At 42.6% G+C, this 16,743-nt stretch overlaps 1 protein-coding gene across 2 annotated transcripts in view; it reads left to right on the top strand.

Moving 5' to 3' along the window:
• Positions 1–8,409: 8,409 nt before the first annotated feature.
• The window catches only part of nol4la (nucleolar protein 4-like a), a 28,462-nt gene continuing 20,128 nt past the window's right edge, over positions 8,410–16,743 (top strand). The window contains exon 1 of one of the 2 annotated variants that reach the window (XM_031290380.2): positions 8,410–9,395. In XM_031290380.2, coding sequence (XP_031146240.1) covers positions 9,054–9,395 — 342 coding nt within the window. In that variant the 5' untranslated portion in view covers positions 8,410–9,053. The remainder of the gene's footprint in view (positions 9,396–16,743) is intronic. The other variant, XR_004103505.2, reaches the window with a different exon arrangement.

Below are 16,743 nucleotides of genomic sequence, written 5' to 3'. Positions count from 1 at the left end.
TGACTAGCGCAATTTGTTGCCACTTAACTTGTTCGTGCCTGCCGGTTTAATAAGCAGATGTTATGTCAGAGATAAAGCTTTAGTTATGAGCAGTGGTTAGGTCACCGGGGTCACAAATACAATCTGCCTTTGTGTAGAGGTAACAGGCTTCCTCTGGGCCCCTCGAGCCCCTTAGACCGCAGAGAATGTGTTCAAGACGTGTTGGGCTGACAGACATGCAACTTCTCTATGATAGTTGTGTAGGAATCTGGTTATAACATACTGAGGTAGGTTATATGCATTAACTTCTACTTCAATATATTTATCACATTTAATTTGAAGCTATTTCAATTTTGTCCAGCACACCCACAATTCACAAAATAATATCCAGATAATTTGCTCTCCAAATACAGAAAATGATTGAAGCTGTACACAAATTGTAGTAGCTTGTATCCTTCTTTAGCGTGCAGAGATTCATTAAAAATCCTTATTAAGGCAGGTTTACTGCAATATATAATATGCAGATGAAGGGTTGGTAATAATCAGCTCCTCTATCACCTGCAGAGTCAGTTCAACAACTTGCAGACTAAAACACTGCTGATAAAAAAAGAAGAAAAGCCAAATGCAGCCAAAATGCAGACCAAGCTAGCTGGCTGGACGTACATGTTCTCTGCTCCCCCCTCTTTGGTTGATGATGAAATTTGCAAGTTGAAATCTACACGAAACAACAAAGGATGATTGCAGCGTTTGAAATGTTTAGTGTTTGTTGTTTAGAGCACACACACACACACACACACACACACACACACACACACACACACACCAGTCTCCTACAGTATGTTGCATGTTCAAATCAATGTGGCTAATTGCATTTTTCAATAAATATGTCAGATTTGACCAATGCTGTAAGGACGCTCAAATTTGTCCACTAAATGTAGAAGAGAGATCCAAATCTATCTGTTCTCATCAAGTCCAATATTCCATTCTCTTTTAGCTCTGTTTTTGGTCTCCACCAACTCCTCAGGGAAATATCTGGCTCTTTAGCTGCTAAATGTTCCAATATGTTCACCAGCTAGTTTTTAGAGCTTTCTTTCTGAAAACAGCTGCTTACTGCGGCTGAAAATGACGCTATGAGAGCAATGAGAGTGATACAAAACAGTAAAATTGTGGGTCGAACAGCTAACAATAAGCTGAACCTCACTATAGACCCTTTGCAAACACGTGACCACGACCACGTGACAACGCCATGATGGACGGCAAAATCACCGGCAATAACAAGCTAAACAGTGTAGTAGACGAGCAGAAAGTTTCATAGTTTCAATCAGTTTGAAATACATAACACTAAATAAACTGTATTTATAGCTTTATGGCTTATTCTATCGAACAACAAGTTGTCGTGCTGTTATCGGTCGAGGTAGGGCATCTGGTAGGTGCTCACAAAGAGCAGTATTTGGAGAAGTTGGAGATAGCGGGATTGGATACCGACCCTTAATTCTTCCTCCCTCCGTTTTCACGGACCTCATTAAATCGCCGAGTCCGCCGACTTCAGTCCACATGACCTGTACCACTATGTGGTAAACGGGGTATCCCCATATACTGGTGCTGATCTCAAAGCTTTTAAAAGTCTGGATGCTTACCAGTTCTTTGTAGCTGGCTGGGTTACAGGTACGTGATGCTACGCTAACGGCGGGGGGAGGTACCGCAAAGAAAAGACATCAATCTAGGGTTTATTTTGTACAGCTATACATCTATTCTTTACTTAAGTAAATATTTAGCTATATAACACGTAGCCCATGTTTTTAGAGGACATGGTCGGTCGTGGCTACCCACATACCGTTGTTCACTGGGTATGCCAATGCAACTTTCTAATGGATGCCTGAACGCATCCCAACTCTGAGAAGTGCAGTCATTAATTATCTATCACACGTTAATCCATGCAGTAAATCACGGAGTGTCTATGATCAGTAGTAACCACACATAATTGTAACATCTAGCCATCTTCTCATCTGTGATTATATTCGCTGTGTAGCCTATGTTAAGATTTGACTGGTGGATATTACGACGCGATGGGCAACAGCTAGCGAGCAGTCCAAAGCTAGCTGCAGCTAGCTCGTCAGCTAGCCAGGGTAGGAGCTCCGCAGACCCGCATTTAACTAGTTTTTTTGGCCTTTCTGTGCTATGTCATCTTTAATTTAACCGATATTTTTTGTATGTGTGTTAAGTTAAATGATCAAGGGAACGGCTTTCTTTTTTGGATATGTGGCTAGGTCAGTGAATAACCGATGTTAGTTATGTGGGTCATCATCGGGTTGGACCTGTTAGCAGGAACAGCTGGTTAGCACGGCAGCTAGCTAGCTGGTTGAGGAGAATTTTATTTATCACTCATTTAAAACAGAAAGGCAATACATACACATGCTTGTGTTGGTGAGGATTACTCTGCAGATTGTGAATGTGAGAACACAAACACATACAAAAACGTACGGGTTTAGCTTGCCGTCCGTCTACAGCATAGTTCTTCCGCCGTCCATCATGGCGTTCATAATTCGCGCGAGTGGAGTGTGACGTCACGTGCAAAGAGATTATAAAGCTCCGTAAAGCCGATTGAGATAATGATTCCCTGTAGTGTGTTACTATCAGAGTCTCCTTTCACGTTGTCAATTAATACAGTCTTGTTCTAAAAATATTGATCATAGCAACTTTAACATCAACACACACACACACACACACACACACACACACACACAAAAGCTTAGTTTATTGGCTGCTCTCCGGCTCCTCTCCTTGTAGTGTGCGCTCATTTACACCCCCTCATGGATTGACAAAAAACATTTTGCTGAGAGAAGGGTGGAGGCTGCCTCTCCAGCTCACACTGACACTAATCCAGTGTCAATCGAGTTCACGTGGAGAGGGAATGAGCTTGCACACTTTGGAGGAGAGGGGTCTGCAGTGAGCCAGAACTATGGCCCTTATCTCTCTGTCATTGTCCCTCCCTCCCCCCCTCTCTTCATGATTAACCAGACTCATCGCCCTCTATGGCCCGTCGTTTCCTGTTACTTAGTTACCAGTTGCCATGATTTGCCTGGGCCGCTTGTGTTTCCATGGCGACTGTGCCCATTCTGTCGTCTCCTGGCTTGCCTCTTGGCTGTGCTGTCCCGATGGCCTGTAGCCACCCCGGGCTCTGACCCACAGCTCTCTGCCTTCATGGCTCATGGTCCCATACGGCTGTCAGTGTGTGTTCACGTCGCACTGCAGCCCCTCACCATGCCAGACTCAATGCAACTTCTGGCTGGTCGGTATTGTGGCTGACTGAGCAGACAAAGAGACAGTTGATATAATAGATAATACATATGCAGTCAGCATGCTCCCTCTCTCTTTGATACAGCTACATCTCATCACACATCGAACATCAGTGTATGAAGAGAACAAACCACTGTCATGTTTGTCTGAAAGGGTGAGTTCACCCAAATCACACAAAAAAGAACAAGAAACAACATATGTCTCCTGTTGAAAGGTCCTATAGGTTTTTCATCTTTTCCAATGAAATCATATAGGCTTCCTATACATTTTTAAAAATCTTAGTTCTTATGGGATTTTCCTGGATGTCCTGGATATATGTTTTGTTTTCTTCTTGTGGATCTTACATATGTTCCAGAAGTCATATAACACTTTCTTTCATCTTAATTGAGAATTAGCAATACGACTATTATTCCTTATTGAAAATAAACTAGGCTATGATGGAGTCCTGTAAAGGTTTGGGACACCACTTGCACCATGTATGTGCTTGATTTGGCCGGTTAAGGATTAAATTTAAGCCCTTAAATGTATGCCTGTCACCATCATATAATTATGGGTTCTGTTTAAAAGATAGGCCTACAGTACAGGTTTGGTCAAATGAATAACAATTACAATACATTTTTAACAATCAGATTGCAATAAATAATAATAATAATAATAAAGAAAAAGAAGAAGAAAAGAAACATTTTTAGAGTAACATTTTTCCAATTTTCTTATTTGGCCTGCAGAACCAGAATACATGACACTTAATCATCACATTTAGAGACTTACATATGAATGTATTGTTATATTATTGAACTGTATGGATGGATATCAGACAGCTCCATAAATGCCTTGTGAACTGAAAGTTAAATAGATACATCTATTTTTATCTAGTTCATTGGTTTCATTATTACATTTTTATCATCTATATTTCTCATGTGCATTAGTCTCAAGTAGAGTTTTTCGTCTTATTATTCGTCTATATTGAGCCTTTAAAATGTCTGTTTTTTAGTGCTAAAGGCACTAAAAAAAAATACTAAAATAATAAATATTACAATAATACTAATTCAATTCACTTTTAATAAGATACAAACTAAATGATTTTCATGACTAGATATCACTAGTGGTAAGTGGAAAATTATTTGATTTGAGTGAACTGACCCTTTAATCTACAAGGTGGCATACTGTGCCATATGTGAGAATATTTCAATATAAATATTACAACTGAGACAAACAAATCACGCAGTTACCTGAAACAAAGAGGTATGTTACTGATGTTGTGGTCTCGACCAGTCCAGTTCAGGATGGGTCACACAAAGGAGGCACAGTTTTCAGCTCCGCCATCAGGAGGCAGTACTGATCAAATTGTCACTGAGACTTTATCACTCTCTGAGAGCAACACCAGGCTGAGGAGGGTAAATTTGTCACTCTAACTGAGACTGATTCACCACCACTGTCTGTCTCTCATACTCCTATTCAGTCTCACAGCACTGCGTCACTGTCTGTCTCTCTGTTTACTGTGTATACCCTTAAGCTCTGTTTAGGTTGTTTCACCTCCTCCGAGAGTGATTTTGTTTGTTTACAGTATTTTCTCTTTACAGCTAATAGATCTGCAGACATCCTTTTTGTTCGCAGTGTAATTGTAAATACCCCCGAGGAAAAAACTTTGAGTGTGGCTACTCAGTGATCCCATCAGTGGTCGAAATTAACTTAACTTAATACTGAAGTACATTTACTCAAGTATTGATACATGAGTATTGAGTATTTACATTTTGTGCTACTTTATACTTCTATTCCACTACATTTTAGGGGCAAATATTGTACTTCTAGGCCTATAGTTGCTTTGCAGATTATGTTTCAATCAAAACATATGATGAACAGGTATAATATGATCCATTGGTTTCAATTCAACTTTTGAACTAAAATGCATAATACAAATACAAAAAATATATAAATAGAAGTAAAAAGTAAAGTACTAAAATTAAATATTTCTTAGCCAAAGAATACACAACACAACACAAAAATAAACAAAAGCTAAGTTTGATGATCTTGAACAACAGGATTTGCATAATAATCCAGAAATATATCTATAATAATGTAAAACTCTCAAACAGGTCTTTAAGTAATTTTACTTTTAATACTTTAAGTAGATTCTGAATGCTTTTACTTGTAACAGTAATGGTTTTTACACTGTTGTATTACAACTTCTACTTAAAGGGGCACTCCAGCAATTTAGTATTGAGATTCCATAAAGATGGGGGACTTACAAGAGACAGATACAAAAAAAAAACTAACTTCTAAATCGAGCCAAGATATCCAGACTTTTAGTCCTCAGTATAGCTCAAACTCCATGTACACTGGATCCTAGATTACCCATAATGCAACTCAATGGCTTCTTTCATTAAACTTTACCAGATAATGTGACGACCATAGGTTTACATTATGACCACGTGACAGAATTTTAAGCTCTGTGATCGGATACTTCTTGTCGAAATGCACCTTGGGAGGCGTAGTTATCTTCTTCCTTTGTACCTTATTTGCTTTTTTAACAAAGAACCAGATATTTTTGAGAAAGTTTCATACTGTAGAAGTTATCCAATGGTGAGTCTCATAACATTGTCTATGGGGAAATTTAATGGGACTTATATTTCTGGAACCAGGGGCAACAGAATGATCTCCTACTTCACAAACAAAACAAAATCACATAAGCCATTTCTCAGGCTGAGTAGTATCATCACTTGTAAAATCAGTTAAATGCCCCTTTAAGAAAAGGATCGGAATACCTCTTCTACCACTATTGCAGAGATGAGTGGGGTGCAGGTCAGAGTGCATGCAGATGGGTGTGACGCCGCCGTCATCAGGCCTGTTTTTAAGTGAGGGGTTTTATTTTTGAGGGGGGAGTTATCTCAATGCGAGACAGTCCTTGCTGTGGCCCTCCAGGACAGAAGTTGTCCACCTCATGGTGAAAAGAAAGAAAAGCGCTCAGTGGGGGATTGTGAGCGTAATTACAGCAGTTTTGCCTCATTAAGAGTGAGGAGGCGTGACCCTGCCTACAGGTCTGACAGCTGAACCACACGGATGGCGGCACTGAGAGATGATCTCAGGGATCGGTGCATTACAGGAGAGCCATCTGAGTCCTGTGTATGTATATATATATATATATATATATATATAGATCATAAAGTCAAAGTACTGATTAGGCAGATAATAGCCCCTGAGAGTGTTATATGATATTGTAGCTGGGGTTGGGATCCCTCAAGGGATCCCACGATAATTCTGAGGAGTCACCAGGTGATTTAAGGCAGTCATTTAAAAAAAAAAATCTGTTGCAGAAATGTGTTTATATTTTCTTGATTTTCTCTAAAACTATAACACATCATACTGGATACTTCCATCTCCTCAGATCTCTAAAATCCCTTCTAATATGACAAAGCCAATATGAAGAAATCACTCGGTTAAAAATGTACACATACTGGGTTAACTTTACCAATTCGCTGTTATGACCCAGTGTTAAAATTATTATTATTCAGCAGGTCTTCTTATTCACTGTTCGCATTTATACCTAAGAGAAATAATGCACTATAATTAGTATAACCCACGTAATTTTGAGCCAGGACGTGCAGGGCTGCCTCTATAAGGAGGAAGTCAGGTGATGTAGTATAACAAAATAAGGTTAGTATGACCATATTAAGTTCATGAGGAGTCACAATTAAACATGGCTAAATTTGAAGGCATTACTAGCCAAAAAGATGGGGAACCTGCTAGTCGAGATGCAACTAATTTTAACTGATTTCTGTTGGCTGGTTTAATTTATAATAACTATTATTTATATAATTATATATATAATATATAATTATTTATAATAATGCTTCATATGTGATAAGCTGATCATATGTTTTGTTTGTAAAATCAACATCTGCAAAGTAACATGATATCTGAAGATAAATGTAGCGGAGTATAAAGTGTAAAACTACCCTCTGAAATCTAGTACAAGTATAAAGTAGCAAAATGGCAGTATTTATGTTAAGTACAAGTACCTCAAAATTGTACAGTAAGTAAGTAAATGTACTTTCCACTACTGGTTTATAATTTGTAGCTTTTTGTTTGTTGTAAACCAAACCTTTCAGAATAAGAGCATGTGTTGAGATGTTTCCTTCCCTGAGGGATGGATGGGGAAGTCCTGGAGCTCATCCTGCATGCAGGCCAGTCCTGAGAGTAGACACGAGATCAAATGATGAAATGAAATGAAATAGCATGCAAAGGCTTTGGCCATTCACCACACACACAGACACACACACACACACACACACACACACACACACACACACACACACACACACACACACACACAGAATTCAGTCGATCTGTTCGTCATTTAGTCGGGGTGGGGTTTTTTTTCTGTCCAGCATGCCGTTGTCTGAGTCAGGATGGAGAGATGAGGACGGGGCATCCCACTCACCCTCTGCATGGCCGGAGACACTGCTGCGCTGCTGTCATGGCAACAGCAGCAGTCACCACCGCCAGCATGGGCCTATAATGCACAGGCCAGGAGGATTCACACACACACACACACACACACACACACACACACACACACACACACACACACACACACACACACACGCGCGCCACATGACACAAACATGACACCCCACAGGACACAAATCCGGTTTTTTGCCAAATTGCCATTTACACAGAAGAGTTACAATTTGTGTGTGTGTGTGTGTGTGTGTGTGTGTGTGTGTGTGTGTGTGTGTGTGTGTGGTGGACATGCTACACAATAAGTAGGTCTGTAAACTGTTATATGAGGATATTGTGCTGTAACGATATTGTTTGTGTTTTTCAGAGGTTGTTTGCCTCGTGACTGTAACCACATGTATTGGGCCACATCAAAATGCTGCTTGTATCTGCAAAAAAGTGTTTCCGATTTAAAAGGAAATTGTGTAATGAGCATATTCTTCAGATAATATCAAACGTTTTTGCCCCCACCCTCTTTCACCTTCCTCGTCTCCAAATCGGACATTTTCTCACTGCGTCTGGGCTACATAACGTTACTTGTAAACCGCAGGCTTTGCTGCAAATTAAGCCAGTTACAGTGTAATGCAGATATGTGTTTTTACGGGATAGAAAGAGCAGACAGTGCAAGCTTGAATCACATTCAACACAACACAACAGGTGTGAAGAGCAGAAACATTCCCAGGTGGCGCATGTTGATATGTGGCCACAGGAGCACAATGTGAGCATCTTTGCGCTTTTTTTTTTAAAGGGTTGAGCAACCCGTATCCGAAAATAGGGTTGGCTGTTAGAAAGTAGGTCGATAGGAACTGAGAGCGACGTTTGTTTCCACGCTTTTGTCTGTGTTCTTTGTTGTTTAGCGAGGACTGTGGTTTTTTTCATAGCCTACCCTTTAGTGAAGAGCGTTTTACGCACAGGTGGGAGATGCCCGCTCAGCGTACTGTAGGACAGCCCCCCTCTCTGCTCCTCAGCGGATGATGTGAGGAAGTGACATTTTTCACCGCTGCGGTTCGGGACAGCACTGCTCCGCTGCAAACAGGTGTGCTACCGTCCGGGTCACTTTTGCTGGGAAACCACGGAGAGGCAGCGTCCCAAAACCAGAACCAAGCCTTCTTGACACGGGACAGCGGGGACCACAGGAGGAGAATCAACCCGGTCAAGTCTTTATTAGCCTGGGCTGTTTGAACGGCTTCAGACAGAAAGATAGAGAGAGAGAGAGAGAGAGAGAGAGAGAGAGAGAGAGAGAGAGAGAGAGAGAGAGAGAGAGAGAGAGAGAGAGAGAGATGGCAACGAAAAAGGCGTGCGTGGATGCGCCCAAAAGGAGCCGGAGTCCGGTCGTGTTGGAGGCGGAGATGTTCAGTGAATTTCAGGACTGGTGTCTCCGGACTTATGGAGACTCCGGTAAAACAAAGACCGTCACCCGGCGAAAATATAACAAAATCATGCAGACACTGTTGCAGAACGACGAGATGGATGGCGTTTATATCGACAACAGCCACATCAACGCCAAATTCAAATTTTGGGTGAAGTCTAAAGGATTTCAGGTCGGGACCAACGTGTTGGGAGAGCACAACAAGAAAGGAGCTCCGGGGAAACCCGTCCTATATGTCCCGGTCAAGACAACGGTAAAGTGTGTGTGCGTGTGTGTGTTTGTGTGTTGGTGTGCGCGCGCGTGTGTAGGCTCTGTGTGTGTGTGTGTGTGTGTGTGTGTGTGTGTGTGTGTGTGTGTGTGTGTGTGTGTGACACAGAGAGACAAGGTGCGTGTACACGCGCACGAGATGTCCAGTTGCAGCCTGTAAGTTATCATTATTTCAGGCTGCACACATGCACCTGCCACATGAATAAAATTACAACTTATAATCTTTTGTCGTCCCGGCTCGCCCTCGTCTTTCCTGATAAAGCTTCACTTTGTCCACATCCCAACCAGAACAGCCCTACTCTCATCCCTTGCTGCCATAGCAACGCGGGTGCCTCCTGGCAATCGCGATTTGAAAAGGTAGGCTATCATGCATAGCCATCTCGCCAGTGAGGTTGAAGTCCTGTCAGCGGCACGCTCCCGGGTGCAAAGCACGAGATAATTGACTATTGACAACATTTAGTTAGATCCGTGCTGTTCAGGTCTCCCTGTTGCCCGATACGGTGATGCTGTGTTCGCCCGCGCTTGGATGCAACGGCATGTTCGTGGGTCGGGTATGTCAGGGTAGCCTATTCCGGTGTGTGCTCCGAGATGGACTACAGGCCATTAACGCCAACTTAGATCATGTCTGATTCACCTCTCTGCATGTGCGCTCAGCAGGTTTGATTGTCAGCGATTCATCAAATGACACGCGCCCTCACTGTCCCATCTAAACCGAGCAAACCGGACTGTGTCGCGTGCGTTGGCTAAATTAATTCGTCTTCCTTTGAGAGAGCAAAGATAGGGGTTAAAACGTTAAAATATCTGTCTTTTTTAAATAAAAATATCATTGTGTGGCAGACAGTCTGAGTCCCACTGTTTGCACCGCACTTTTCATTGTCCTGGTCCTGGGCAGGATGCGGATCGATTGGCAGGCACTCGTTGCTCTGGCAACACCTGTGTAGTCCAGGATAGTCTGCCTCTGCCGCATTTTATTATGTGCGCTAAGACATTAAGCCTCATAACCCCGTTTAAGGCTGTGTTTGCAAGAGAAACATATATATATATTTTTTATTTAATATCTGCATTTGATGGAGCTGCGCGTAATTGGTGACCACGTGAGGGGCTGTGGCAGAAACAAAAGGGTCTGCCCGGGACTGATAGCGACATAAGCCCACAGTCAGTGCTCAGACTTCACTTCTACATGTCTCTGGATGTCTCTACATGTCTGGGGGTGAGATAGTTATTGAGTGTAAAGGAAGTCAGGTCACCATTACACACTGTACATAACTGAGGCTGCAGGTGTGTCAGGGGTTAAATCACATATTCTTCTTTTCTCCAAGATAAACACGTACATGGTGAACTGTCAGCAGTGCCCCAGTAGCTCTCACCATGTCTGTATGGTGTTTGGGCCTGCTGTGCTAGAAAGGAGACAACCACCATTTTAAATAAGCGCCTTAAGGGAATATTCTCCCCCCACCTGCCCTGCTGGGACAGAGTCTCTCTGGACCTCAAAGAGCAGAAGCACATTTTCTGTTAACAAACTAGAGGATATATTAGAAAAGATTACAGGCTGAATGCTTTGATTTAGGTTTGAATAGCACTGATCCCCCCCCGCCCCCACAGGTGTTATACCTGTGTGAATGCGCAATTTAGATTTAAGCCAACTGCCTTTACAAAACTCCTCTAATATCCACTCAATATTATGTTTCCCTCTGGGCAAGAGGACAGGTGTGATCTGTCTCTGCAGGTGCAGGAAATGTGTTGTTGAATTAGCTTTTGTCTGTGGCTCTTGTCATTTCTTGTTTATATACATTCTCATATGTCCTCTTGTCTGGTATATGTATCTATATAACATCCTCCAGGTGAGCCTGATTTTTCTGTGAGGCCCATCTAATATGAAATAATTCTCTGAGGTCTGTTTTGGGTTTTGGAGAGGCTGAGAAAGTCTTGCTGATAAAGTGTGGTGAGCACACACTTCGTAGCCAATATCATAAGGCAGGGCAAAGCATCCCCCTGACTCAGCTCCACTTGAGATATTTAAACAACAAATAAAACATCAGCCAACACAAGCGGCTTCAAATGATGAGTCAGAGGCAACAAATCAACCTATTGAAATGCATTTGACTGTTTTAGAAAGCAAAGTTTTTGATTCACTGTTTGTGGGCTTTATAAATAGGCCGTCCTGGGCCAGTGGAAAAGTGACACACACATGAGCAGACATACAAACACACGCGCACGCACACGCGCGCACACACACGTGTACACACAGACAGACAGACAGACAGACACACACACACACACACACACACACACACACACACACACACACACACACACACACACACACACTGTGACACAATGGTCACTGCTTCCTCGTACGGCTGCAGGGCCGGGGGCGTGTCTCTGGAGCTCCAGCATTGGAAGCCCTGCTGCAGCTGCTCCCAGGGTGTGCCAAGTTTCTGTATAGGGCAGGCATGGGGCTAAATGACGGGAGGCTGGGTGGGGGTAGGGATGATGGTGGCTGATGTGCAGACAGAGAAGGTCTCTTCTATGTGTCAGTGAAGCATACAAGGCTGCTTAGTGTGTGACGGGACAGAAAGGCAGGGCACAGTAGCACACACACTCAGTGTAGATGCCTTCTTTTCAAGCCAGGCGCAGAATTATGTTCTGTGTTTTCTGTCCATCTCTGATCTCCCTGCTTGTGCTGTCTCGCCCTCTTTCTGCACAACTCAGTGCTCAGAGAATCCAGCAGCCCTCAGTGTGGAGACGCAACCTTGTTTAGCTCTAATTATGTCTTGATTAGAGGACACTACAGAGGAGGAGGGGAACAGGACCAGAAACAGACACAGAGATGCACCACAGAATTGCACACTATCTGAGCGCACATACTTTAATGAGACGAGGGGAGTCAGAGTGCAGCCAGTTTAAAAAAAAAAACGCTTAAACGCCGCGTGCATTTTCTTTCCGGCGGACTTGAGCATTGTACAGAAAATGTTGAAGTACTGCGAGCTGTTGCTTTTTGTTGCCATGCCAACTGAAATCTGTAAATATCTCTGTTCGTCTCTCAGAACTAGGTTTTGGTGGACACACACGCATGCACGCACGCACGCACGCACGCACACACACACACACACACACACACACACACACACACACACACACACACACACACACACACACACACACACGTATGAATGTAACTGTTCTGAAACACTTCACATGATGCTAAAGTTAAGTTGAATCATGCTTTATAGAGGAACTGTCACAAACTGCGAATCAACAGCAGCTTGTGTAAACCTTTATATGTTAACTAGTATGATTAGTCCAAAACTATTATTTACAATCTGTCAGACCGAAAATAAATAGGCTAAGTGTCCCCAAGCTGAATCGACTAACAGTCGATCAGCAGAAAATGTATCGACAACTAGGGCTGAATCTAACAATTTATTATCGATCAATCTGTCGTTTATTTTCTCAATTTTATCTATAAAATGTCAGAAAAACATGTTAAAGCTTAAAATGTCTTGTTTTATCTGACCAACAGTCCAAAGCCCAAATACATTCAATATACCTACCTACTTCAGAAGACAAAGGATAACAGGAAATATTCACATTTTAAGAAGCTGAGTAATTTGGCATTTTTTTCATGAAAGAAAATGACTCAAAACAATTAATTGTCTATCAGAATAGTTGCAGATAGTTTTCTTTCAATCAACTTATCGATAATAATAATAATTTCCGCCATATTTTCAAGCAAAACTACCAACATTTATTAGTTCCAGCTTCTCAAATGTGAAGATTTGCTGCTTTTCTTTGCCATACATGATAGTAAACTAAATAACTTTGGGGTTTGAGCAGAAATATAAGGAATTTGAAGATGTCACCTCGGGCCTCGGGAAGTTATAAGGAGCATTTATCAGTATATTCTGACATTTTATCAACAAAATGATTGGAATGGAGAAAATAATCGGCCTTAAAGTGACAGGATGAAATTAAACAGGGTTGCCACAGAAATAGGTTTTCTGAATAGAGGATTTGATAAGGCTATCAATTAACAAACAAAAGGTTTGTCTTGGGACGTCCTCTCCTGGTGTAGAAATTAGAAACCACTATTCCTAATCTGTGTCTTGGAAAATGGGCCCTAAATGTTTGTGCTTCACCGTCAGATGAGGCAAGGAACATCATTATTATCTGATTAATTAGTCCACATTTCCCCTGAGAGCTCCTCTTTTGTGGAAGGGCCACAGAGTCAAAAGAATACTGCCGTATTATTCAACAGCATTTGCATTTATGCTATTTTTGCATAGAGAATGTCCTGAGCTTTTGTCCCGCGGTTTTTTGTTTCGTCCCTCTCTGGCAGCGCTTATTAGAGGCAACACATGGGCTCACACTCGTGGGTTCATATAGCAAATGCCCCAAACAAGAATCACCTGTGTAGTTGTTTCGCCACAGATGGAAGCAGAATTTACCTGTGTATATGTGGTGGTGATTGACTTTTGAACTCAAGGGGTGGAAATGTGTCGGTTTGAGGCTGGAGAACACTTCTTTGTTAGTCAAACTGAGATTCATAAAGAAATGAGTTTATTTCAGTGCGTGTTTAGACGTTGTGTTACTGTGACATACTGTAAATGGTCGATGAAAACCATATTGCACGTTTGTGGTAGTTTTTGTGTGTGCTCGTACAAAGAGGGGGTCGCTGATCGCATGCTCTGTTTTTCCTCCCTTCAGCACCCTCTCTGTTGCCATGGAGAGACCGTTCTTTGCTTTCCCATAGGAGGAGAAATTAACACCATTTTTAACTGGCCCAGGGGCCTCCCCCCCTGTGTGGGAGATAGTCTGAGTTCTGCTCCACACACACACACAAACACACACACACACACACACACACACACACAGTCTTTAAGACGGCAATAATCTTCCTACCACACCGCTACTGTCATTTTTAATACCTTTGCAAGGCCAACACGAACTGGGACAGTTTGATAATAGCCTGAAAATGGACTCTGTGATGATGTATGTGCCAGTCATTTACATACCATTTTGAGTCAGTGACTGGAACGTCAACAGTGCCAGGCGGCCGGGGATGGCGAGACTGTCTGTTTCTCTGGCTCGCTGGGATATTGGGGATGTCACACACTCTATCAAATAATGTTCATCATGGGAGCGGCCAGGAGAGAAACACACACACACACACACACACACACACACACACACACATACAAATATGGACGTCGGACACAAGGGGTAGAGAACCTAATGTGGACTTAATGACAGTGCTTCATGAATTGAGAGGAGAGAGGAGGATGATGGTAAAAAGAAAAGAAATAGAAGGGGACAGGTTTTATAAAAAACATTTAGGGCACTGTGGAGGTAATAGTCTCTTGCAGCTTTTCTGTCATATGAATCTTGCACGCACACACACACACACACACACACACACACACACACACACACACACACACACACACACACACACACACACACACAAGAAACAAGGATTGTTCCACTTATGTGTCCATTAGCCAGTTGATAGATTTACAGGGGGGGAGAGACGGGGCTTTAAAGATGACCTGTTGTCACATCTGCAGTGAGATAATCTGAGTCATAAGTAGTGTTGACACAGCCATCTTTACTCCCTACTTGCTGGACACACACACACACACACACACACACACACACACACACACACACACACAAATATAGAAAGTACCTGACACAACTTATTGTGCAGCCACCTTACAAGATAGAAGAAAACACCACCTTCATGTTTACGTTGCTTGACTTTAAAAGTTAAAGCTCCTTTTGTGCATTTGAGATTTTTGCTACTGTTCACCGTGGAGCTAATTTCTCGTGCGGCGCATCTTTTCTTTCTTGTCTTTGTGACCCAGCTGCTTCCCGTGAACCTCCCCTCCTCCTCCGTCTCCATCACCTCCTCCTCCTGACCTGCCTGTGTGCAGGACTGCTCCTCTCTCCCCTCTCTGTTACAGTGTGTGTGTGTGTGTGTGTGTGTGTGTGTGTGTGTGTGTGTGTGTGTGTGAGACTGCCAGCGGGGGTGGGGGCAGCCGACTCAACCCCTCCAGTCTCCTAGCAACAGAGCGGTTTGGTGCGGGACGGGGAGAGAGCGAGTAGGGGATGGGGGCTGGTTGTACAGTGACTGGGGAAAGCAAAGTCCTACGGGATTAGAAAGATAGCGAGAAAGAGAAGGAGGATGAGGAGTTTTGCAGTGTTGTTGGCGATTAAGGATGCTGACATGTCTCCTTTGCTCTTTAAAAACGGCACGCTGCTCTGATGAGACCAAATATCTACAGCGCTGTTCAACAGCTGTTCTCCTCTGAGATGCTTCAGCTACAAGCTCTGCCCAGCAGACATGTGCTGCAGTTAAACACACACAGCGCTCATGAATACACACACACTCAGAGCATGTCATGTTCAGAGGTGAATGTTTAACTCCCTGTTGACTTGTGTTTGGAAACTAAAGAGCTTTTCGTAGCAGAGGAGCACGAGAAGGCCTTCAGGTAGCAGGGTTGGTGTGGTGGCTAGTGAAAGAAATGAAGCCTTGCCTGCAAGATCTTTGGGTACTTTCAAGATCTAGCTCCAAAAGTAGAGCTGGAAAGAAAATGGCCAATTATTATCTTACTAATCGGTTAATCTTTTTTACCGCAAAAATGCAAAATATATCATTGTAAACTGAATATCTTTAGGTTTTGGACTCTTGGTCGAACAAAAAAAGACATTTGAAGATGTCATCCTGGGCTTTAGGATATTGTGATAGGCACTTTATAGACCAAACAAATAAAGAAATCATTTTCAACCAAACTTACAACCATTTTCTGGTTCCAGCTTCTCAAAGATTTGCTGCTTTTCTTTGTCATTAATGAATATCTTTGGGTTTTTGGACTGTTGACCAGATCAAATAAAACGTTGAAGACATCACGTTTTTCAGGATTTTGATTAACAATGGTTAGTTACCCAACAAAAAAGCATTGGCAATATTGGTTTAAGATTCAGACAACTGGTGGTTTCCAATATGATGTAGCCTATGTGTGTGTCTTTAGGTTGAATTCCAGGTCGGAGAACACATTCCCAGCAGAATATCCAGTGTTTGTTGGGGTAGAATTCAGTGGAGGATGCAGCAGCGGTGTGGGTGCACTGCACACCCCACAGTTGTATGAGATTATCTAAATCCAGCGTGAATGGACCTGACACCATTGTCCCAAGCAGCAGCAGCAGCAGCAGCAGCAGCGGTGGTGATGTCACCAGGGGAATGATGATGATACCTCCAAGTGCGATAGATTACAGCTGTGATGATGAGCTGGAGGATCGCTATTATTTCATTTATTATCATTACATTTAGC

The sequence above is a fragment of the Sander lucioperca genome, chromosome 12 (genome assembly GCF_008315115.2).
Source record: "Sander lucioperca isolate FBNREF2018 chromosome 12, SLUC_FBN_1.2, whole genome shotgun sequence".
NCBI lineage: Eukaryota > Metazoa > Chordata > Actinopteri > Perciformes > Percidae > Sander > Sander lucioperca.
Note: the sequence above shows the minus strand (reverse complement) of the source record. Positions and strands in the feature narration are given on the sequence as shown.